Source organism: Panthera leo, chromosome D4 (assembly GCF_018350215.1).
Source record: "Panthera leo isolate Ple1 chromosome D4, P.leo_Ple1_pat1.1, whole genome shotgun sequence".
Lineage (NCBI taxonomy): Eukaryota > Metazoa > Chordata > Mammalia > Carnivora > Felidae > Panthera > Panthera leo.
This window is the reverse complement of record NC_056691.1, coordinates 42,001,845-42,029,096: the sequence shown is the minus strand read 5'-3', so window position 1 is coordinate 42,029,096 and position 27,252 is coordinate 42,001,845. Positions and strand designations below refer to the sequence as shown.

At 36.2% G+C, this 27,252-nt stretch overlaps 1 protein-coding gene across 2 annotated transcripts in view; it reads right to left on the bottom strand.

The window, feature by feature from the left end:
* The window catches only part of CNTLN (centlein), a 313,278-nt gene that overhangs the window by 204,632 nt on the left and 81,394 nt on the right, over window positions 1-27,252 (bottom strand). For both annotated transcript variants that reach the window (XM_042913157.1, XM_042913158.1), the window contains exons 4-5: window positions 6,237-6,371; window positions 5,447-5,626 (exon numbers count right to left, since the gene is read on the bottom strand). In XM_042913157.1, the coding sequence (XP_042769091.1) occupies window positions 5,447-5,626; window positions 6,237-6,371 (315 nt within the window). The remainder of the gene's footprint in view (window positions 1-5,446; window positions 5,627-6,236; window positions 6,372-27,252) is intronic.

The window sequence follows — 27,252 nt, the reverse complement described above, 5'->3', positions numbered from 1 at the left end:
CACTAAAAGAAGAAAAACCAAAAGAAAAATTTAATATGTGGAAATTGGACAAACTAATCATAAACAACAAATAGGTGAAAGAAGAGATCACAAGAGAATTAGAAAATATTCAGAGATGAATGAAAACAACGCATAAATACTAATAATTACAAGATGCAGCAAAGGTAGTACTGGGGGAAATTTATAGCTATAAATGCCAACATTAAAAAAGAAAACATACCTCAAATTAAGAATCTAATTTTACACCTTGAAGAAATAGAAAACAAATTAAAATAGCAAAGTAAAACCAAAGAGAATAGAAAGGAAATGATAAAAATTAATATGGAAAGTTTTTAAAAAGGGGCTAGCAAAACAATGATCAATTAAAGCAAAATTTGACTCTTTGTAAATAGCAACAAAATTAACAAACCTTTAGGGGAGCCTAGGTGGCTCAGTCCGTTAAGCATCCAACTTGGGCTCAGATCATGATCTTATGGTTCAGTTCATGAGTTTGAGCCCTGCATGGGGCTCTGTGCTGACAGCTCAGAACCTGGAGCCTGTTTCAGATTCTGTGTCTCCCTCTCTCTCTGCCCCTCCCCCACTCTGTCTCTCTCTCAAAAATAAACATTAAAAAAAATTAACAAACCTTTAGTTAGAATGACAAAGAAAAAAGAGAAAAGGTGTAAGTAACTAAAATCAAAAATGAAAGTAAGGACACTAGTACAGAAATAAAAAAAGGATTATTAGAGAATACTGTAAGCAATTGTACATCAGCAAATTAGATAACCTACGTATGTAGAAAGACACAGATCACCTAAACTAACTCAAGAAATAGAAAATCTCAACAGACCTATGATAACTGAAAAGGTTTATTAATCAGTTATCAAAACTACCCAAAATAAAAAATTCTAGTACCAGATGGCTTTAACTGGTGAACCAAGTATTTTTTTTTAAATGAATACCCATTCTTTTCGAACTCTTCCAAAACATATGAGGAGAAAATATTTTCTAATTTATTCTACAAGGCCAGTAGATGCCAAAGATCTGACTTGATACCAAAGTCAGATAAAGGCAAAAATATCCCAGCAATGTAAAGTTGGTTTAACATCCAAAATTCAAGTAATATATCATACCAACAGAATAAAAAACAAAAACCACAATATTATTTCAATAGATACAGAAAAAGCATTCACCAGAATCCAACACCTCTTCATGATAAAAGACAAAAACATTCAACAACTACGAACCAAAAGAAACTTCCTCAATCTGATAAAGTTTATCAACAAAACTTCAGAGCAAACATCAATTATCATACTTAAGGGCGAAAGAGTGGTTCCTTTACCAATGAGATATGGAACAAGACACAGATGTCTACTCTTTTATTTCTATTCAACTTTATATGAGAGATTCTAGCAGGGTAATGAATGGGCAATCAAATGAGATAAAAGGCACCAGATTGGAAAAGAAGAAGTAAAATTATCTCTGCTTATAAATGACATAATCTTACATATAGAAAACCCCGAAGAATCAACCTATCAAGCAGGGTGGCAGGATATAAGATCACTATATAAAATTAATTACAGATCTCTACAGTAGGAATAAACCACCCAAAAAGGAAATGAAGAAACAGTTCCACTTAAAATAGCATAAAAATTAATTAAATTTTTAGGAATATATGTACCCAAAGAAGTGCAAAATTATACTCTGAAAACCACAAAACATTATTGAAAAAAATTAAAGTAGACCTAAAATAATGAAACACCCCACACTGATTGATTAGAAGATAAAGTATTCTAAGATAGTGGTATTTGCCAAATTGATCTTCTAATTCAATGCAATCTCTATCAAAATAAACCCAGCTTGCTTTTCTTGTAAGAATGGAAAAGATGTTTCTAAAATCCATATGGAAATGCAAGAGACCCAGAATAGCTAATATTGAAAAAAGAAGAAAAAATTTGGATGAGACACATATCCCAATTGCAAAATCTATTACAAATCTATAATAATCAATAGTGTAGCATAGACATGAGGATAAATGTATAAATCAAAGGAACAGAATTGAGGTCTAAGAAAAAATCCTTCTATTTACAATCCCATGATACTCAATAAAGATGCCCAAACAGATGCAGTGAGGGGAAGACTAGGCTTTTTTCAACAAATGGTACTGGGATAACTGAATAACAAAAGAATGAAGTTGAATTCCTATCAAACATCACATTCAAAAACGAACTCAAAATGGATCAAAGAACTAAATGCAAGATATAAAACTATAAAACTCGAAGAAGAAAACATAGGTTTCCATCTTCTTGATCTTAGACTAGGCAATGATTTCTCACCAAAGCATGGGTAACAAAAAAAAAGGGTAGATAAATATCATCAAAATGTAAAACATTTATGCTTAAAAACACCATTAATAAAGGAAAAACAACACCGAGAATTAAAGAAAATAGTTTCAAAATATACAGCCAAAAAAGAGACGTGTATCCAGAAGTATACACAAAAGAGATTTGTATGCAGAATATATATGCATTTCTTCAAAAACAGACAAATAGCCAATACCACATCCAAAGACGCTCAACATCATTAGCCATCAGGGAAACGCAAATGAAAAGCACAATGAGATATCACTTAACATCCACAGAAATGGCTATAATCAAAAAGACAGGCAATAACAAGTACTGATGAGCACAAAAAGAAATCAGAACTCTCATACATTACTGTTCACAATGTAAAGTGGTGCACCTGTTTTTGAAAACAGTCCTCAAAAACTTAAGTTCCTCAAAAACTTAAAAGCAGTTACAATATGACCCAGTATTCTCACTCTTTGGTATGTACCTAAGAGAAAGAAAAATACATGTATGTATACATGAAATCCTGTACACAAATAGTCATAGCAGCATTATTCAGAACACAAATGTCCATCTACTAATGGTAAAGAAATAAAATGTAGGATATCTATGTAATGGAATATTATTCAACAAAGAAAGGAATGTGGTACTGATAAACATGCTACAACATGGATAAACACTGAAAACATTCTAAGTAGAAGAACTCAGTCACAAAAGACACTATGATTTCATTTATATGAAATTTTAGAACAGAAAATATATTGAGAAAGAAAGCAGCTTACTGGCTATCAAGGGTTGCAGAGAAAAGGGGGTAAATTCAGAGTGATTGCTAAAGGCTACAGGGTTTCTTTAAGAAACGATGAAAATGTTCTAAAAGTAATTGTGATAATAGTTGCACAACTCTGCACAAACTAAAAACTACTGCACTTGGACTGTGAACTTTAAATGGATTAAATGTGAATGATATGCCAATCAATATTTTAGAAAGGAAAGAAAGATTCAAAGTGTTCTTAATGTGCAATGTAATTATGTAACTTAGAAAAATCTAGAAAATGTACAAATTTTTAGAATAAGGTAATTTGAAAAAAAATCATTGAAAAGAAGGTTAAGATAAAATAAATCAGTAACAGTCTTGTCTTCCCGAAATAATCAGTTAAAATATAATTTAAAATATTACTTACCCTTATACAATTTGACAATATTAGTAGCTATTAATAAATTGAATAACAGGGGACAGTGCCATTTTAAGAATGTAACATCTTATTCCACATACATGAATGTTAGGGTCACAATTCTCCCAAGATTAATTCATAAATTAAGTGTGATTCCAATCTACTTCCTAACAGAATTTTTCAGTAAAACTAATAAAATCGTTCTTAAATATTATAAGACAGTGAAGAAGCACATACAGGGCTTGGGACTTACAAAAATAAGAATAAAGAAGAAGACTTCCCTGCCAAATAATGAGTCAAATTACAAAACCACAATATCTAAAACCATGAGAATAATAAGATTTCCAGAAACAAACCAATACACACATGGAAACTTTGAGATATGAGAGAGATTGAATCACAAATCAATTAACTATTAAATAAATGGTGTGAAACAACATATCCCAAAATAAATTCTAAGTAGATTACAGACTTTAGGGTAGGGAAAGGTTTAGCATCTAAGATTCCTAATGCAAAAACATTAGAGAATATAAAGAAGAAAATAATAAAATAGACTCTTCCAAATTCACAAACTTTTCAAAGTCCAATTCACCTTATTCAAGAGTCATGGAACAGAAAGTATTTGTAATATATGTATATATAAAAGTAAATATATATATAATATATAAATTTTAATACATATATATAAAAGTAAATATATATATAATATATAAATTATATATATATATATAAAAGTATTACTATCCAGAGTAAATAAAAAATGTCTACAAGTTAATAAGACCAAACCTACAATTAAAAAAAAAAAGTCACAGAACCAAAATTCACAGCCAATCACAGAATGAACTATTTAAGTGGAAAACAGTCATCAATGATTCGAAGAGTTATCATCAAATAATCATGTACCCATGAACTTAACACAAGGAAGTGCCACTTACCCTTATCGCACTACCACACAGCTTAAAGGATGCAGGGAAGCAGAAACTGATATAAAAATTGAGAAAGAAAATGCACCAGAATTCAATTTTCTCAATGGCTCAGTCACTCCCTGATGGTACACTAATAGATTTAATGTGTTTTCTTAAATATGTGCAACAAATTGATTCACACACTCAGAAATAGACATCCCTTCACCTCTAAAATAATCACACACACATATCCATACTTAGTATGCTTTAATAGCCATATATATGTATATATGTATGTGTGCTTATGTTATATATTCTTTTTATGTGTGCATACATAGAGGCACTATCATATTTACTAGTATGAAAATTTGTTTCTAGCCTTTTCAATAAAGTCTATGAGAAACCTGAAATTTGATGGGAAAAAAATTAACAAAAATATTCTCAAAACAAAGAGAAAGCCACAAAAAAGTACTATTTTGAAAAATACTGATGAAAAAAGATATCAGACTATTATGAAGATTGACTGTACCTTTCATCTTCTATGAAAATAAAATTTTACTATGAATAAGGCCCTTTTAAGTCAAAGGAAAGCATCATCTTTAAGACACACATGAGTATTTTTCAACTTTTTTATGCTTTTTTCACATTTTATTTTTTAAAAGACCTGGAAAATACATTCTTAAAACTCTATTGTAATGAATTCTAGCTATATTTATAAATTTAAGCTCTAGCTGAAAAATGTCAAACCTCATGATTCTAAATATGTTTTTCCAAAACATGTTTTATTTCAAAATGCTATAGCCTTTATTTTTTAATGATTACATTTTAGATAACTATTTGAAGTCAGTTTCCTGCTTTGCAACATCAATTTTTAAAAAGCTGTGGGTCTTAAGTGAAGGAATATAAATTAATGCTGGTCCCCACTGGTGGATTTGAATATATAACTTGTTATTTAAAGAAAATCACATGTAATAAACTTCCTATAAGAAGCTGGATTCAAAATAACGGCATTATTCTTATTCCCTCCATTCTCATTGCCTACCTTTATTTTTGCATCAATGCTATATTTTTCTTTTCTCCAATGTGCTTCTTGCTTCCTCAGTTTCTCCAGGTCATTTAGCAGGTCAGCGCAGCGGGTACTTAATTTCTCATTTTCCTCCTCCAGAGTTTTTATAACCAGTCTGTTTTGCTCTTCCTTATTCTGTACACACTCCTTAGTGTCCTGTAGAACAGTACCACAAGGGCCGATAAACAAAACAAAACAAACAACAACAAAAAAAGGTGAGAACTAATCAGCAAATATAAACTGTGCAGTTTTACCCTCACAGCAGCTTCTTCTATATTTGATGGCCAAGGTCACCTGTATACTTTTATTGGCCTCTTTTCATGCAGGTGGATGGGTCATATTTTTTCACTGGATGACAGCTTTGATGAGTACACATTTGCAAAGAGCCCATTAATTGATCAAGCTGCCTTTGATGCTGTCCCCAGCTATTTTTGAGACCCACACAGACATATCCTCCCAGACCTGGGTTTTATCAATTAATAATGCCAGTCCCATCAGAATCTAATTACAAGAAGCCACATATTCACACTCCTACTTTCTTAGCTCCATTTCCATCATTAACTATTTATCTGAAAGTTATAAAGCTTGGAGTCTTATCTTTAAAGCATCTTTCTCAGTTTTTGCATGTGAGAAAACTGTATGGTACAGCAGGGCCTAAGGCAATTTTTCCTCCAAGCTTGTCACTTTCTGTGCCACAAAGGCTGACAAAGCTGAAAGTAGGACTTCAAAGTAAGAGTACTGTAAAACTATGTAGAAGCCAACACACCTTAGCTTCCTGACTTTTATCTTTAAATTTCTTCTGCAAGTCGCTGAATTCTTTCCTTAAGAAAACGTTTTCTTCATCAACGGCAATCTTCCGTTTTACAAGGTCATTTATTTCCTTTTTTAGTCCTGTTTCTCTCTATGGAAAAAAAAATCACAATTATTGGTGAGTTGTACTTCTAAGAAAAAATTATTTTATTTACAAAGTTTTAGATTTTGACTGATAATATTAGGATTAACTAGCTTTCATAATAATGTCTACTTTCACAACTCTTATTTCTGGTGACATGCCCATCAATATTCAAGTAAACAGCGCAAGTATGGTATCTGTTTATTAGTTTAAGATGAAGGACACATACAAACTGGATACCAAATGTTAAGCCACATTCAGAAAGTAAATTTTTGGGATTTAGATGCAAAACAGAAGGAAAACAAAATTTTATGAAACATTCCAATCAAAGAAAATGTGTATGTAACTAAGATAAGAATTACCCTCTTATTTGAGTATGATTTCGAAGAAAACATTTTTTAAAGAAACAATTACAGATGTGTGAAGGCATAAATAATTTTCAAGACTGAAAAATGGCAAGTCTGTTTTCGTACCAAAGATATCTTGCTGTGTAGGAAAATAATTCAGAATATTCAAACTGCCATAATTTTTAACTGAATGTCCTTTTTTACCTGCCAGAGATACCTAAATAACACGTAATCACAGGATGTGTCCATGACTCAATTCTTAATTTCCCTCTTACTTCTACAGTTTTCCTCTCAGAAAATTTACCCACTCTTGGCTTTTTGTCTCATCTCTGTCTGAGAGAATAATCTACAATGCAGCTTTGACTCTCTCCCAATCACTAATGCCACATTTGCAACTTTTTATATAATACCTCCACTTGGATTATCTGCTGGAACCTTAAACTAACATGGTAAAACTGAAATCCATATCCTTATACTATCTCTTTCTATACTTCTTCAACCTTCGTCAAGCCAACTTTTGTTCATTTTTTTCAACTAACATTTATTAAGCATCCATTACATGCTTATACACTTTTTGAAAACCTCCAGGTCATTCTTAACAGTACCTTTTCCCAAAGCCCCGTCTGCCTATCAACCAAGAAGACATATCAAGATACAACATGCTGTTCTGTTATTAACTGGTATGCTCACCAGAAACCCCTGACCTTCATTCCATCTCTTATCTATCACTGATGCTCATCTGATCCTTAAATAACAATTTATTTTGTACTCCCATATTTGCTCCTTATTAAATATGCTCCAAATGACATGAGGATGAACTGAAACTTAGGATGAGGTTCAGGGATAGGATGAAAAATGGGGTAAGTCTTAGGAATGAAGTGAGGGTATCTACTATATTCCAATTTTTTAAGCTGTAATGTTAACTGTTGATTTAATTCAAATTAAAAATATTTTAAATACTGGATACATACAAAAATAATGTGATAAATATATATAAAGGTATTAAGAGCAGAGTAAAAAGAGCAGCCTTGTATCCACAACCACTCAATTAAGACACACAACTCTACCATTGCCTTTGAAGTCCTCTGTAGGTCCCCTGATCCTCTGACATTTCTATAGCCTTCAGGGCAAAGCACTGTCTTACAATTTTGGTTTTATCCTTGTCTGACCTTTCTTTATAGTTTGGAGACATAAATATCCCTTTTTGATATATTATACAGTTTACCTTACTTTTGAACTTTATACAAATTAAATCATACTACACATATTCTGTGATTTGCTATTTTTTGCTCAACATATGTTCCCAAATTCATCCATATTGATAGGTGTAGCTGCAATTCAATTACCTTAGTGTATAGTATTATTCTATTATATAAATATACTATAATATATTTATCTATCTCTTGTCAGTGTATATCTCAGCTGCTTCCCATTTTGGGAAAAGGGGTATACAAACAATGCTGCTATAAACACTCTTAAACATGTCTCCTGATACAGATGAGCAAGAATTTCTCCCAAGCAGTATTTTTCAAACTACAGATTGCAATCGAGTAATGGGTCATTAAATCAATTTAGTCATCACAATCAGCATTTTTAAAAACTGGAATAGAATACAATAGAAAATATCAAAAACGTAAGCATAAATTCTTAGCAAAAAAACTATACCAAAGGAATAGAATTATGAAAGAAGCAGACACATTAAATTGCTCTTAAATTTTTTGTTTTTGATTTGTTTTATTTAAATATTATGAAATTCATATTTGATACATACTTTATTATATTTTACCTTTATTACACATAGTAAGAACTATTATTATATGAAATTTTTATTTCATTGTGGGTGCACTGGGGTCATTAGGGAAAATGTATTTTTTTCAGTGTAGGGGTCATATTAATAAAAGTTTGAAAAACATTGCTTAAGAATATATTTGGGGGTAAAACTGCTAAGTCATAGGCTACAAGCACTTCAAGTGTTCTCTCAGTTCCACATCTACACCAACACTTGACTCTCAGGCATGGTATTTTTTACAAATCCAGTAGGTATACACGGCTCTTCAACATAGTTTTAATTTTTGTTTCCCATTTGAATTGTTAGGGCATATCAAGGTGTGCCTGACATCAATCAAACAGCTTAAAAATAGATGCATAAATGTGGTCCATCCACAACTCATAGCCCATTTTTCTATTCTCATCTAAATGTTACCTCCTTCAAGATTCAATTTCCACCTCTCTCCATGAAGGCTTCCCCAAATGTTACAGTAATTTCTGCCTTTTCTAGATTTCTGTCTTGCCCATATTATTAATTTGACACATTACACACTATCTATGTACTCATAATGTTTTCCAAAACAGATTAGTAAAGGTTTATGAATGACATTGACATAGAATGAAAAATTCAATCATGTGAACACTAAGACTATTTACAGGCTATCTAGAGACCTCTCCTTTGAAAAGAGAACTGACAAAACTTGAGCATCTTCATCTATTCTGGAAATTATTTAGACTTTAGGAAGGAAAGAACACTGAAGCAAATGATTTAAGTTTTAGAAGGGTTTGTCCATTCATGTCAGCTAACCTTAACAGGAACTGACAACTTAAACACCACCAGCAAGCCCTTTCATAACAATTATTTAATAATTTGAATTCTGGCATTTGAGTGAATTTAACAATCAACAAGGACAAACATAGACTTAATTTTTAAATAAAGAAGTATAATGCAGTGAGAAATTAGTTAACCCAAACTATCAATATTCTTATAGTTTGATAAATCTGATATTATGTTAAATAATCATGAAAGTAATAATTAAGACAAAGATGCACTCTCAATGAAAGACAACCAATAAATCAAACCTTTCTAGAACTATGAAATTTTGTATAACGCAAAATATTTTCCTAATAAAATATGCTCTTCGAGATCTACTTTAAATAATGAAATCACAGGTATATACAGCTACAGTTCATTTTAAAATTTAGCTTAATGAAACTTTTCAACAAACTTCTCTGGATAGAGTACATTTTGAATGGTATGGCTTGAGTTAATATTAAACTAGCAAATAGAACGCTGAGGAACCATAAACCATAAAGGGTGACAAGAGAAAATATGTCTGGAACAAATAATTTATTATGGATAAGACATGAAATGAATAATTCACATCATGGTCAAGAGAAGTCTATGGAGTAAGATGAGGATGATAAAGAGTATGACGCAGAAAAAAGGGGAAAGGAGGGGCAGCAGCATAAGACCTAAAATTCTATCGAGCAATACTTCAACATAGTTAATGTATTATTTATATGACCTACTTTCAAGTAGGCATGAAAGTTTTAATAAAAAACACAAGTTATGAAGCCATAACAACTAAAACAACGGTAAAGTGAGAAAAAGGAAAAGGTAAGAGATCTAACTGTAACTGAGAACCAAAACTTATTTCTGAGCTTCCTATAAGGTAAAAGAAAAAAAAAAAGGGTGGGGGCAGGGATATAACATTAAAGAACAATCATCATCTAATCAAATACAATATACTAGGCTGTTAGCAGAGTTATCTAATGTAATACTAGAAGGGGAATTTATTACATGATTTATTTTATAACTATTTGTGACAAAGCTAAGACAGTATCTTATCAAAAAAGTTACAGGCAATATTTTACACTATCATCAATAAAATATAAGTTATAATATTAGATTGCACTCTTATGAAAGTTTTTTCTGCAACCAGCTAAAAAATTGTGTGTGTGAGTATGTGTGTGTGTGTGCGGCATGCACACAACTTCCTAGAAATTTGACTGGATACCTAAGTAAGACTTAAATAAGCTATAGGAATTGTTATTTTTTTAAGTTTATTTATTTATTTTGAGAGAGAGAGAGAATGCACATGTGCTCTGCAAGGAGCAGAGGGGGAAAGAGAATTCCAAACAGGTTCCATGCTGTCAGCACAGAGCCTGATGCAGGGCTTGAACTCATAAACTGTGAGATCATGACCTAAGCCAAAATCAAGAGTCAGACTCTTAACTGACTGAGCCACCCAAGTACCCCCGGAATCGTCATCCTTAAGTGTTAACCCTATTCCACAGGCTGTAAGTCTTAAAAATTAAGAGCTACTTAATAAAAACACAATGGAGAAACTTCCAAGTTCCACTCAAGCATGTTAGGCACTTGGAAGTCATCTCTCCTGATTACACAACATGGAAAAAGTTGAACTAATTAAAACTCAAAAACTCTTTTTGGATCTACCAGAGAATTGGGGACATAGAGCAAACTGCTGTTCCAAAAACTAGAGAAACAGATAGATATATAAAGAGAATGGCAATATACCAGAGCAGGAGCCCAGGAGCAGTAAAATCCATGGAAACCACTACCAGGGTAGAAATATCTAATCTGTAATTAACAGATTGCTGGAGGATCAAAGTAGACAAGTTTTAACAGTTAAAAAGCCCAAAAAAGCCCAATTTTAGGTGACTTTCACCAGAGCCAAATCAACCTGGCTAAAGGGAAATACCTAACTCCAACACCCTCTAGCCTTCCTATTAATCCAAGGGAGGGGGGAGAAACAGAAGCACTTGTGAAGGTCACATTGTAGGGACACAAGCTCACTAAAAGATTGAAACCTAATCAGAGTATAGAATACTTCATCTCCCCCTGACACTGGACCACCATACCAATAGGGCTTCTGTATAACAAGGGAACACAATGGAAAAAAAAAAAAACTGTGCATCTCAGACAGTACTTAAGAAGCTTGTAGAAAAACCCAAAAAAAGGACAACAAAACAAAGTTTAGCCTCTGAAACATACAACTACAGCAAACGGTAAACACAGCCTAAGCCCTAGCCAGATAAACAGAAAACCTCACAGTAAAGGCCTATCCACCTCACTACTTTTTACCCATTTAGTTAATTTTAAGTGTCAACTTGCATATGCCATAGTACCCATGGTATCTAGTTTTTTTTAAATTTCTTTTTAATGTTTATTTTTATTTTTGAGAAAGAGAGAGAGAGAGAGACAGAGTGCAAGCAGGGGAGGGTTAGAGGGGGAGACACAGAATTGGAAGCAGGCTCCAGGCTCTTGGCCGTCAGCACAGAGCCCAACACAGGGTTCGAACCCATGAACTGTGAGATCCTGACCTGAGCTGAAGTCAAAAGCCCAATCAACTGAGCCACCCAGGCTCCCCATGGTATCAAGTTTTTGATAAAACACAAGTCTAGATGTTGCTGTGAACATATTTTTCAGGTATGATTAATATTTAAATCAGTGACTTTGAGTTAAGCAGATAACCTCTCCATAATGTGCCTGGGCTTCATCCAGTCAACTGAAGATGATAAAACAAAGGGCTATAGTCTTCTGAGGAAGAAGGAATTCTGCCTCCAGAATGCTTTCTGATTGAGTTGCAAAATCAACTCTTCCTGGGCCTCCACCCTGCCAGCCAGTCTTGCATAAATCACACTCGCCAGCCCCAAACTGCATGAGCCAATGCCTTCGAATCAATCTCTCTTTCTAGAAAGACAGATATAGGTAGATACATACACATATGCATATACCTCTATCACTTCTGCTTCTCTGAAGAACCCTGACTAATACAGAGTTTGGCCCCATTTAGGACTTCAGTCTTAAAATTACAAAGACATGGATACTGTCAGCAACCTGAATGAGCTTAGAAGCAGATTTTTCCCAAATCAAGCCTCCAGATAAGAGCAAGCCAAAAGGAGACCCTGAGTACAACCATGAGATACTGAACAGACAATCTAGCTATGTCCAGACTTCTTTTTTTTTTTTTTTTTGCTTTTAAAGTGAGAACATTTTATTTTTTTAGCCTGATGCTTTTATTTATTTTTTGTTTTTTATATTAAATATAATTTATGTCAAATTGGTTTCCATATAACACCCAGTGCTCATCCCAACAGGTGCCCTCCTCAATGCCCATCACCCACTTTCCCTTCTCTCCGCCCCCCCCCCCCCATCAACCGTCAGTTTGTTCTCAGTATTTAAGAGTCTTATGGTTTGCCTCCCTCCCTCTCTGCAACTTTTTCCCCCCTTCCCCTCCCCCTGGTCTTCTGTTAAGTTTCTCAGGATCCACATATGAGTGAAAACATATGGTATCTTTCTCTGCCTGACTGATTTCACTTAGCGTAATACCCTCCAGTTCCATCCACATTGCTACAAATGGCCAGATTTCATTCTTTCTCATTGCCAAGCAGTATTCCATTGTATATATAAATCACATCTTCTTTATCCATTCGTCAGTTGATGGACATTTAGGCTCTTTCCATACTTTGGCTATTCTTGAAAGTGCTGCTATAAACATTGGGGTACAAGTGCCCCTATGCATCAGCACTCCTGTATTCCTTGGGTAAATTCCTAGCAGTGCTATGGCTGGGTCATAGGGTAGATCTATTTTTTAATTGTTTGAGGAACCTCCACACTGTTTTCCAGTGTGGCTGCACCAGTTTGCATTCCCACCAACAGTGCAAGAGGGTTCCTGTTTCTCCACATCCTCGCCAGCATCTATAGTCTCCTGATTTGTTCATTTTAGCCACTTTTCCTGGCACAAGGTGGTATCTCAGTGTGGTTTTGATTTGTATTTCCCTGATGAGGAGTGACGTTGAACATCTTTTCATGTGTCTGCTGGCCATCTGGATGTCTTCTTTAGAGAAGTGTCTATTCATGTCTTCTGCCCATTTCTTCACTGGATTATTTGTTTTTCAGGTGTGGAGTTTGGTGAGTTCTTTATAGATTTTGGATACTAGCCCTTTGTCCGATATGTCATTTGCAAATATCTTTTCCCATTCCGTCAGTTGCCTTTTCGTTTTGCTGATTGTTTCCTTTGCAGTGTCGAACCTTTTTATCTTGATGAGGTCCCAATAGTTCATTTTTGCTTTTTAATTCTCTTGCCTTTGGGGATGTGTTAAGTAAGAAATTGCTGCGGCTGAGGTCAGAGAGGTTTTTTCCTGCTTTCTCCTCTAGGGTTTTGATGGTTTCCTGTCTCACATTCAGGTTCTTCATCCATTTTGAGTTTATTTTTGTGAATGGTGTAAGAAAGTGGTCTAGTTTCATTCTTCTGTATGTTGCTGTCCAGTTCTCCCAGCACTATTTGTTAAAGAGACTATCTTTTTTCCATTAGATATTCTTTCCTGCTTTGTCAAAGACTAGTTGGCCATACTTTTGTGGGTCCAATTCTGGGGTCTCTATTCTATGCCATTGGTCTATGTGTCTGTTTTTGTGTCTGTAATCATACTGTCTTGATGATTACAGCTTTGTAGTAGAGGCTAAAGTCTGGGATTGTGATACCTCCCACTTTGGTCTTCTTCTTCAAAATTACTTTGGCTATTCTGGGTCTTTTGTGGTTCCATACAAATTTTAGGATTGCTTGTTCTAGCTTTGAGAGGAATGCTGGTGCAATTTTGATTGGGATTGCATTGAATGTGTAGATAGCTTTGGGTAGTATTGACATTTTAATAACATTTATTCTTCCAATCCATGAGCATGGAATGTTTTTCCATTTCTTTGTATCTTCTTCAATTTCCTTCATAAGCTTTCTATAGTTTTCAACATACAGGTCTTTTACTCTCTGCAAATTCACTTTAAAATTCAGGGAAAAAAAACACGTGAATAAATAAAAATATACAAATTTTCTTATCATACAGTGTGCAGTTGAGGTGTATTATATAGTTTTTTCAGAATATGTTAGAATTAAGAAGTATATCATTAAATATAAAGTAATAAACTTAGTCATGAAAAGAACTGATATAGACTCTAAACCTCCCAAACTATCAACACAAAAATGCATGCACACACATACCCACAAACATACACAAATGAAAAATACAGCAAATGTAAAAAGCTAAGAAAACATTAAAAACAGAAAGCATAAGTTTAGTCATAGAACAAAGACCAAATAAGTATGTTATATCAAGAAATGCAGATGGGATAAACCTACCTTGAAAAAAGTAAAGATGTGGGTACCTGGGTGGCTCAGTTGATTAAGTGTCTGACTCTTGATTTTGGCTTGGGTCATAATCTCATGGTTTGCAATATTGAGCCCCATGTCAGGCTCCATGCTGACAGCACAGAGCCTGCTTGGGATTCTCTCTCTCTCTCTCTCTCTCTCTCTCTCTCTCTGTCTCTGTCTCTCTCCCATGCATGGGTGCATGGACTCTTTCTCCCCCCATCTTGCTCAAAGATAAATAAATAAACTTAAAAAAAAAAAGGTAAAGATGTATATAGATTGAGTCAAAACTCACTTCCAGGGAATATGGTAATATAGGAGAATCCTATGCTCACCTTGTCCCACAAAAACAATTAGATAACATCCATATCAATGTAAATAACCCAGAAAATAACCTGAAGATTGGCAGAACAGACTTTCCACAGCTAAATTCAGAGAAGAGGTTACATTTAAGAAGGTAGGAAGGGCAGAGATGTGGTTGGGAGCTAAAAGGACCAAGAGGGCTGTAAGTGGGAGGGACAGACTCTGCAGTATTAGAGAGACCAAACAAACAGAACCTCATACCAGGTGCAGGGAACCTACACGGGGAAGACAATCCCTATAACATTTGGCTTCAAAAAACAGAGGGGCATAATTTCATGAGTTCTTACAATCAGTGGGGCTTAACATTTGGAACTTTAAAAACCATCAGGCTTGGCTCTAGGAGAGCCAAGAGGGCAAGAGGAAACTGATTCCCCACCTTAGAGACAGCACAACAAAGAGGCCCGCAGAGATATAGCCCAGAAGCAGCATTTGAAAAATGTCTGGGGTATTTGGGAAAAGATTTCTTTACTAATCTCAGAGGCTGTGCTGGAGGGGCAGAGATCTTTGGGAGACTTCTCCAGGAACAAAGGAGTTAGCTGGTGCCATTTCTCTCTCCACCAGCCTAGAGATACAGAAACCTGCTGGAATCAGTGTTGCCCCAAAACTCTCCACCTAGATTGCTAACAGCACACATCTCCCTCCCTACTCACCCCCCAACCATGATTTTGTGGATCTACACCCTCCAACCTTGGCAGGCATTCTGGGCAGCTGTGGGTCCCCTCCTCCAATGGACAGGTTTGGACCTTGCTGGCACTCTGTGTGCCCTGCCCCCACATTCTCCTATGGACTCAACCCCTCTAATCCTACAGCCATTGTCTAAAGCAGCTCCAGGTCCCCTTGCACAGCAGACCTGTACAAACCTTGCTAACACTGTGCTCCCTGCCCCCTTGTTCTCCTGCAGACCTGTCCCTTCCAATACATCCTTAGCAGGAGCCTATCAAAAGCAGTACCACAAGCCTAGCAATGTGTCAGTAGACTGAATAGGAGCCAGTACCACTCCAAAGTTACTACTGTTCCAAGGAGAGGGGAAGAACCACACACACCAGGGGCTGGAGCCCCAGCAGTGGATTGGGAGAAGATAATCCGGTTTGACTGCAGGTCCTCAGCAGTGAAAGCTTCTCAGGGAACAATATAGGGAAAGCAATCTGAGTTCAGTGCTACTACATCTCTGGCAAATGCCTAGTCTGACTCAACTCAAGCCCAAAGTGGCCCCAAGACTGGCTCAACAACAACACAGGGACCAAATCCTGCCAACAACAGGCAAAGAGAACCACGGCAGACAACTGGACTGAAAGGCAAAAGAGGTTCAGCCACAACAATAGGACACAAGCACCACACCTAAGAGACTCCTTTGAAGAGCCAGGTTCTTGTGACCAGGGGACAATGCACTGCAGGGCTCTACGAGACTTCTTTATAAGGCCACTACTTCAAGAGCAAGAAATGTAGCTGACTTTCTTAATACATACAAACAGACACAGAGAGATAGACAAAATGAGGAGACAGAGGAATATGTCCCAGATAAAATAATAGGACAAAATCACAGCAAGAAACCTAAATGAAATGGAGATGAGTGATATGCCTGATAGAGAATTTAAAGTAATGATCATAAAGATACTCAATGGACTTGAAAAAAGAGTGGGAGTGGAGGACCTCAGTGAGACCCTTAAGAAAGAGACAAACAACATAAAAAAGAACCAAACAGAGAAGAAGAACTCAATAACTAAAATTAAAAATACACTAGATGGTATAAACAGGAGACTAGAGGAAGAAGATGAACAAATCAGAGATCTGGAGGAAAGAGTAATGGATAGTAATGAAGCTGAACAGTAGAGAGAGCAAAAAATAATAATACAATGCTGAGGGAACTCAGCAACTCCATCAAGTGTAATAACATTCCTATTATAGGGATCCTAGAAGAAGAGAGAAAAAAGGGGACAGAATTTTTATTTGAAGAAATAACAGCTCAAAGCTGCCCAAATCTGGGGAAGGAAACAGAGATCCAGACCCATGAGGCACAGAGAGCCCCCAACAAAATCAATTCAACGAGGTCCACACAATGACATGTAATAATAAAAATGGCAAAAAGTAATTATATAGAGAATTTTAAAAGCAGCAAGTGAAAACAGTTAATACAAGGGAAACCCCATAAGGCTATCAGCTGATTTTAGCAGAAACTTTTCAGGTCAGAAGGGAGTGGCATGATATATTCAAAGTGCTGAAAGAAAAAAAACCTGCAGCCATAAATATTCTATCTAGAAATCTATCATTCAGAACAGAAGGAGAGACCAAGAGCTTCCCAGATAAAAAATGTTAAAAGAATTCATCACCACGAAACCAGCCTGTAAGAAATGTTAAAGGGGACTCACTGAATGGTAAGGAAAGGCCATAGCTAGGAGTAAGAAAAGTAGGATGCACAAAAGCAATAAAAATGAGTACATCTGTAAAATTCAGTCAAGGGATTCACAAAATAAAAGGATGTGAAGTATGACACAATGTACCTAAAATTTGGCAGGACAGAGAAGAAACAAATGAGTTCAAACATAAGTGACAATCAATATAATATAAACTGCTATATGCACAAAATGTTATATACCTAATGGTATTAGGTATATAACCTAAGGGTAACCACAAATCAAACACCATAACAGATATGAAAAAAATGCAGAGAAAGGAATCCAAGTATATCACCAAAGAAAGCCAGCAAATTGTGAGAGAAAAGAGCAAGAGAAGAATAGAAAAGAACTACAAAACAACCATAAAGCAAGTAACAAAATAGCAATAAGTACATACCTATCAACAATTACTTTGAATGTAAATTAACTAAACACTCTAATCAAAAGACATAGGATGACAGACTGGATAAAAAAGCAAGACCCACCCATAGGCTGCCGATAGGAGACTCATTTCAGAACTGAAGACACATGTAGATTGAAAGTAAAGACATGGAAAAACATGTATCATGTAAATGGAATTGAAAAGAAAGTTGGGTAGCAATACTTGAACAAAATAGACTTTAAAACAAAGAATGTAGTAAGAGACAAACAAGAACACTATATAATCATAAAGGACACAACCCAACAAGAATATATAACATTTGTAAATATTTATGCACACAACATGGAATCAACCAAACACATAAAGCTGCTAATAACAACAAACATAAAGGAAATAATCAATAGTAATACAATAACAATAGGGGACTTTAGCACCCCACTTACATCGATGGATAGATCATCCAAACAGAAAATCAACCAGATGGATCTAACATACATTCAAAACATTCCAGCCTAAAACAACACAATACACACCATTTTCAAATGCACATGGGACGTTCTCCAGAACAGATCACATATTAGGCTGCAAATCAAGTCTCAACAAATTCAAAGAATCGAAGTCATACCATGCATCTTTTCTGACGACAATGCTATGAAACAAGAAAAGAACCTTAAGAAAAAAATCTGGAAAGGGGTGTCTTCATGGATCAGTTGGTTAACCATTCAACTTTGGTTCAGGTCATGATGTCAAGGTTTGCGAGTTCGAGCCCTGCGTCTTGCTCTGTGCTGACAGCTCGAAGCCTGGAGCCTGCTTCAGATTCTATGTCTCCCTCTCTCTCTGCCCCTACCCCAATCACATTGTGTGTCTCTCTCTCTAAAATAAATAAACATTAAAAAAAAGAAAAAACCTGGAAACAACATAAGTACATGAAAGTTACATAACACGCTACTAAACAGTGAATGGGTCAACCAAGAATTCAAAGAGGAAATCAAAAACTACATGATGATAAATGAAAATGAAAACATAACCATCCAAAATCTTTGGATGTAGCAAAAGCAGTTGTAAGAGGGAAGTTCATAAGAATATAGGCTTCCATCAAGAAGCAAGAAAAATTTCAATTACAACCTAACCTTAAACCTATAGAAGCAAGAAAAAGAAGAACAAACCCCAAAACTAGTAGAAGGGAAGAAATAATAAAGATTAGAGCAGAAATATAGAAAATAAAAACTAAAAAAAGCAATAATAATAAAATAGATCAATGAAACCCGAAGTTGTTTCTTTGAAAAGATCAATAAAATTGATAAACCTTTAGCCAGACTCATCAAAAAAAAATTTTTAAGAGAGAGGACTAATAAAATCATAAATGAAAGAGGAGGAATAACAACCAACACCACAGCAATACAAAGGATTTTAAGAGAATGCCATGAAAAATTACATGCCAAGAAATTGGAAATACATTCTAGAATAAATACATTCTTAGAAACATATAACTTCGTAAAACTGACTCAGGAAGAAATAGAAAATAGACCAATTAGCTGCAAGGAAATTGAATCAGAAAACTCACAACAAACGAAAGTCCAGAACCAGAGAGCTTCACAAGTGAATTCTACCAAACATTTAAAGAAGAATTAGTATCTATTCTTCTCAAACTAGTCCAAAAATAGAAGAGGGATGAAGTCTTCCAAATTCATTCTAGGAGGACAGCATTACCATCATACTAAAACCATACAGACACTACAAAAAGAACTACAGGCCAATATCTCTGATGAACACAGATGCAAAAATCTGCAACAAAATATTAGCAAACGAATCCAACAATACATTTAAACAATAATTTACCAGGATCAAGTGGGATTTATTCCAGGGATACAAGGGTGGCTCAATATTCACAAGTCAGTAAACATCATATTGACAAGAGAAAGAATCAAAACCATATGGTCATTTCAAAAGATGCAGAAAAAGCATTTGACAAAGTACAACATCCATTCAGAATAAACACCCTCAACAAGTAGGTTTAGAGTGAACATACCTCAACATATTAAAGGCTACATATGAAAATCCACAGCTAAACATCATATTCAGTGGTGAAAAACTAAGACCTTTTCCTCGAAGATCAGGAACAAGACAAGGATGTCTACTCTCACCACTTAATTCAACATAGTAATGGAAGTCCTAGCCATACTAATCAGACAACAAAAAAAGAAGTAAACGCCATCCAACTTGGTAAGGAAGGAGTAAAACTTTCATTATTTGCAGATGACATGAAACTAATAAAAGTCTGAATGACTCCACTAAAAAATTACTAGAACTGATAAATGAATTCAGTAAGGTTGCAGGATACAAAATCAATATACAAAATCTTTTGCATTTCTATATACTAATAACGAAGAAGCAGAAAGAGAAATTAAGAAAACAATCCCATTTACAACTGCACCCAAAATAAGATACCTAGGAATACACTTAACCAAAGAGGTGAATGACTGGTACTCCAAAAACTATAAAACACTGATGAAAGACAATACAGTGAAATGGAAAGACATTCCATACTCATGGACGAGAGAACATTTATTGTTAAAATATCTATACTACCCAAATTAATCTATAGATTAAATGCAATCTCTATCAAAATACCAAGAGCATTTTAACAGAACTAGAACAAACAATCCTAAAATTTGTATGGAACCACAAAAGACTTGAAGAGCCACAGTAATCTTGAAAAAGAAAAACAAAACTGGAGGTATCACAACTCCAGACTTCAAGTTATATTACAAAGCTGTAGTAATCAAAACAGTATGGTACCGGCACTAAATAAACACATAGCTCAAAGTAACAGAAAAGAAAGACCAGAAATAAATCCACAGTTACACGGTCAATTGCAAGAATATACAATGGAAAAAGACAGTCTCTTCAACAAATGGTGTTGGAAAAACTGCACAGCTACATGCAAAAGAATGAAACTGGACCACTTTCTTACAACATACACAAAAATAACCTCAGAACGGATTAAGGATCTAAATGTGAGACCTGAAACCATAAAAATCCTAGATGACAACATAGGCAGCAATTTCTCTGACGTCAGCCATAGCAACATTTTTCTAGATATGCCTTCTTAGGCAAGGGAAACAAAAGCAAAAATAAACTATTGGGACTGCATCAAAATAAAAAGCTTTGCACAGCAAAGGAAACCATCAACAAAACTAAAGGAATCTACTGAATGGAAGAAGATATTTGCAAATAACATATCTGATAGAGGGTTAGTATTCAAAACCTATAAAAAACATAATGCAAACACACACACACACACACACACACACACACAAATCCAATTAAAAATGGGTAGAAGACATAAAGAAACAGACATTTGTCTGAAGAAAATATACAGATGGCCAACAGACACATGGAAGATATTCAACATCACTGACCATCAGGAAAATCCAAATCAAAATCACAATGAGACATCACCTCAAACCTGTCATAATGGCTAATATCAACAAAACAAAAAATAACAAGTGCAGATGAGGATGATAAGAAAAGGGACCCCTCATGCACTGTTAGGAATAGAACTCGGTGCAGCCACTGTGGAAAGCAGTATGCAGATTCCTCAAAAAGTTAAAAATAAAAATACCATATGATCCAGTAATTTCACTACCAGATATTTACCCCCCAAAATGAAACACTATTTTGAAAAGATAAATGAACCCCTATGTTTACTGCACCATTATTTACAATAAGAAAAATATTAAAGCAATCTAAGTGTCCATGGAGAGATAAATGGATAAAAAGATGTGATATATATACAGTGGAATATTACTCAACAATAAAAAACAATAAGACCTTGCCATTTGTGACATGGATGGACCTGGAGGTTATTATGCTAAATAAAATAAGTCATACAGAAAAAGACAAATACCATATCATTTCACTTACATATGGAAGCTAAGAAAACAAAATAAATGAACAAACAAAAAAACAGAAACAGATTCACAAATACAGAGAATAAACTGGTGGTTGCCAAAAGGGAGGGAGGTAGGGTATGGGTGAAATAGGTGAAAGTAATTAAGAGGTACAAACTTCCAGTTATACAACAAATAAGTCATGAGGATATAATGCACAATCTTTAATACTGCAATAACTTGGTATAATGACAGTAACTAGACTTCTTATGGGGATCATTCTATAATGTATAAAAATATTAAATCAGTATGATGTATACCTGAATCTAACAGGATACCATATGTCAATTATACCTTAATAAAATAATAATAACAATATTATTATTACTCATTCAACAATATTCACTGAGAATGTGCTCTGAGCCAGGCAATATGGTAAACATTGGATGTCAGGTATACAAAGATGAATGGGCATACGAGGTTCCCCATCCTCTCACAACCTGTAATCTAGTGTAGGAGAATATGGTTACTTGCACCTTATTTTTATCCCCACGTTTCTCCTCAAAGGGATTTAAAAATCATTAAAGGCAAGAACTGGGGAGCCTGGATGGCTGAGCTGGTTAAGTGTCCAACTCTTGGTTTCAGCTCAGGTCATGATCTCACAGCTTGTGAGTTCCAGCCTCGTGTTGGCCTCTGGGCTGACAGCTCAGAGTCTGCAGCTTGCTTCCGATTCTGTGTCTCTCTCTGCCCCTCCTCTGCTCATGCTGTGTCTCTCTCGTGCTCTCAAAAATAAATAAACATTAAAAAAGATTTTTAGAAAAAATAAATATAAAAAATCCTTTCAAAAATTAAAAAAAGCTTTCTTGGGGAAGATGGCGGCGTAGGAGGATGCTGGGCTCACCGTGCGTCCTGCTGATCACTTAGATTCCACCTAAACCTGCCTAAATAACCCAGAAAACCGCCAGAAGACCAGCAGAACGGAGTCTCCGAAGCCAAGCGCACACGAGAGGCCCACGGAAGAGGGTAGGAAGGGCGGAGAGGCGGTGCGCGCTCCACTGACTGGCGGGAGGGAGCCGGGGCGGAGGGGCAGCCTGCCGGCCAAGCAGAGCCCCTGAGTCTGGCTTGCAAAAGCGGAGGGCCCGGACGGAGTGTGTTCCGACAGCAAGCGGGACTTGACATCTGGAAGGTTATAAGCTAACAGCTGTGCTCGGAGAACGGGAAGGCTGGAGGACAACGGGAGGGAGGGTTGTTGAGCCGGGACGACAGAGCTCAGCTTGGCGGGGAACAAAGGCGCTCGCCAGCGCCATCTCCCTCGCCCATCCCCCAGCCAAAATCCCAAAGGGAACCAGTTCCTGCCAGGGAACTTGCTTGCTCCGTGCAAACACACAACGCTGTGCTTCTGCGGAGCCAAACCTCCGGCAGCGGGTCTGACTCCCTCCTGGTGCGGTAGGGCCCCTCCCGAAGCGGATCTCTGAAGGAAAAGCGAGCTGAGCCTTCCCCTCCCGCCCCTGTGCACCTTGCGTATCTACCCCAGCTAATACGCTAGATCCCCAGCACCACAAGCCTGGCAGTGTGCAAGTAGCCCAGACGGGCCACGCCACCCCACACTGAATCCTGCCCCTAGGAGAAGGGAAGAGAAGGTACACACCTTTCTGACTGTGGCCCCAGCGGTGAGCAGGGGGCAGACATCAGGTCTGACTGCGGTCCTGCCCACCAACATAAGTTATTCAAGACAGCACAGGGGAAGTGCACCGCAGTCCCGCACCACTCCAGGGACTATCCAAAAGGACGAAGCGGAAGAATTCCCCTCAGAAAAACGTCCAGGAAATAACAACAGCTAACGAACAGATCAAAAATGATTTAAACAATATAACAGAAAGTGAATTTAGAATAATAGTCATAAAATTAATCGCTGGGCTTGAAAACAGTATAAAGGACAGCAGAGAATCTCTTGCTACAGAGATCAAGGGACTAAGGAACAGCCAGGAGGAGCTAAAAAATGCTATCAATGAACTGCAAAATAAAATGGAGACAACTACGGCTCGGATTGAAGAGGCAGAGGAGAGAATAGGTGAACTAGAAGATAAAATTATGGAAAAAGAAGAAGCTGAGAAAAAGAGAGATAAAAAAAAATCCAGGAGTATGAGGGGAAAATTAGAGAACTAAGTCATGCACTAAAGAGAAATAATATACACATAATTGGTATTCCAGAGGAGGAAGAGAGAGGGAAAGGTGCTAAAGGTGTGCTTGAAGAAATAATAGCTGAGAACTTCCCTGATCTGGGGAAGGAAAAAGGCATTGAAATCCAAGAGGCACAGAGAACTCCCTTCATATAAAGGGAGACCTATAAGACTCGTGACTGATCTCTCCACTGAAACTTGGCAGGCCAGAAAGGAATGGCAGGAGATCTTCCATGTGATGAACAGAAAAAAATATGCAGCCGAGAATCCTTTATCCAGCAAGTCTGTCATTTAGAATAGACGGAGAGATAAAGGTCTTCCCAAACAAACAAAAACTGAAGGAATTCATCACCACTAAACCAGCCCTACAAGAGATCCTAAGGGGGATCCTGTGAGACAAAGTACCAGGACATCGCTACAAGCATGAAACCTACGGACATCACAATGACTCTAAACCCGTATCTTTCTATAATAACACTGAATGTAAATGGACTAAATGCGCCAACCAAAAGACATAGGGTATCAGAATGGATAAAAAAACAAGACCCATCTATTTGCTGTCTACAAGAGACTCATTTTAGACCTGAGGACACCTTCAGATTGAGAGTGAGGGGATGGAGACCTATTTATCATGCCACTGGAAGTCAAAAGAAAGCTGGAGTAGCCATACTTATATCAGACAAACTAGACTTTAAATTAAAGGCTGTAACAAGAGATGAAGAAGGGCATTATATAATAATCACAGGCTCTATCCATCAGGAAGAGCTAACAATTATAAATGTCTATGCGCCGAATACAGGAGCCCCCAAATATATAAAACAATTACTCACACACATAAGCAACTTTAACACTCCACTTACAGAAATGGATAGATCATCTAGACACAGGATCAATAAAGAAACAAGGGCCCTGAATGATACATTGGATCAGATGGACTTGACAGATACATTTAGAACTCTGCATTCCAAAGCAACAGAATATACTTTCTTCTCGAGTGCACATGGAACATTCTCCAAGATAGATCACATACTGGGTCACAAAACAGCCCTTCATAAGTATACAAGAATTGAAATCATACCATGCATACTTTCAGACCACAATGCTATGAAACTTGAAATCAACCACAGGAAAAAGTCTGGAAACCTCCAAAAGCATGGAGGTTAAAGAACACCCTACTAAAGAATGAATGGGTCAACCAGGCAATTAGAGAAGAAATTAAAAAATATATGGAAAGAAACGAAAATGAAAATACAACAATCCAAACACTTTGGGATGCAGCGAAGGCAGTCCTGAGAGGAAAATACATTGCAATCCAGACCTATCTCAAGGAATAAAAAAAATCCCAAACACAAAATCTAACAGCACACCTAAAGGAAATAGAAGCAGAACAGCAAAGACAGCCTAAATCCAGCAGAAGAAGGGAAATAATAAAGATCAGAGCAGAAATAAACAATATAGAATCTAAAAAAACAGTAGAGCAGATAATGAAACCAAAAGTTGTTTTTTTGAAAAAATAAACAAAATTGATAAACCTCTAGCTAGGCTTCTCAAAAAGAAAAGGGAGATGACCCAAATAGATAAAATCATGAATGAAAATGGAATTATTACAACCAATCCCTCAGAGATACAAGCAATTATCAGGGAATACTATGAAAAATTATATGCCAACAAACTGGACAACCTGGAAGAAATTGACAAATTCCTAAACACCCACACGCTTCCAAAACTCAATCAGGAGGAAATAGGAAGCTTGAACAGACCCATAACCAGCGAAGAAACTGAATCAGTCATCAAAAATCTCCCAACAAATAAGAGTCCAGGACCAGATGGCTTCCCAGGGGAGTTCTACCAGACGTTTAAAGCAGAGATAATACCTATCTTTCTCAAGCTATTCCAAGAAATAGAAAGGGAAGGAAAACTTCCAGACTCATTCTATGAAGCCAGTATTACTTTGATTCCTAAACCAGACAGAGACCCAGTAAAAAAAGAGAACTACAGGTCAATATCCCTGATGAATATGGATGCAAAAATTCTCAATAAGATACTAGCAAATTGAATTCAACAGCATATAAAAAGAATTATTCACCATGATCAAGTGGGATTCATTCCTGGGATGCAGGGCTGGTTCAACATTCGCAAATCAATCAATGAGATACATCACATTAATAAAAGAAAAGATAAGAACTATATGATCCTGTCAATCGATGCAGAAAAGGCCTTTGACAAAATTCAGCAAGCTTTCTTAATAAAAACCCTCGAGAAAGTCGGGATAGAAGGAACATACTTAAACATCATAAAAGCCATTTATGAAAAGCCCACAGCTAACATCATCCTCAATGGGGAAAAACTGAGAGCTTTTTCCCTGAGATCAGGAACACGACAGGGATGTCCACTCTCACCGCTGTTGTTTAACAAACTGTTGGAAGTTTTAGCATCAACAATCAGACAACAAAAGGAAATCAAAGGCATCAAAATTGGCAGAGATGAAGTTAAGCTTTCACTTTTTGCAGATGACATGATATTATACATGGAAAATCCAACAGCCTCCACCAAAAGTCTGCTAGAACTGATACATGAATTTAGCAAAGTTGCAGGATACAAAATCAATGTACAGAAATCAGTTGCATTCTTATACACTAATAATGAAGCAACAGAAAGACAAATAAAGAAACTGATCCCATTCACAATTGCCCCAAGAAGCATAAAATACCTAGGGATAAATCTAACCAAAGATGTAAAAGATCTGTATGCTGAAAACTATAGAAAGCTTATGAAGGAAACTGAAGAAGATATAAAGAAATGGAAAAACATTCCGTGCTCATGGATTGGAAGAATAAATATTGTTAAAATGTCAATACTACCCAAAGCTATCTACACATTCAATGCAATTCCAATCAAAATTGCACCAGCATTCTTCTGGAAACTAGAACAAGCTATTCTAAATTCGTATGGAACCACAAAAGGCCCTGAATAGCCAAAGTAATTTTGAAGAAGAAGACCAAAGCAGGAGACATCACAATCCCAGACCTTAGCCTCTACTACAAAGCTGTAATCATCAAGACAGCATGGTATAGGCACAAAAACAAACACATAGACCAATGGAATAGAACAGAAACCCCAGAACTAGACCCACAAACGTATGGCCAACTAATCTTTGACAAAGCAGGAAAGAACATCCAATGGAAAAAAGACAGTCTCTGTAACAAATGGTGCTGGGAGAACTGGACAGCAACATGCAGAAGGTTGAAACTAGACCACTTTCTCAAACCATTCACAAAAATAAACTCAAAATGGATAAAGGACCTGAATGTGAGACAGGAAACCATTAAAACCCTAGAGGAGAAAGCAGGAAAAGACCTCTCTGACCTCAGCCGTAGCAATTTCTTACTTGACACATC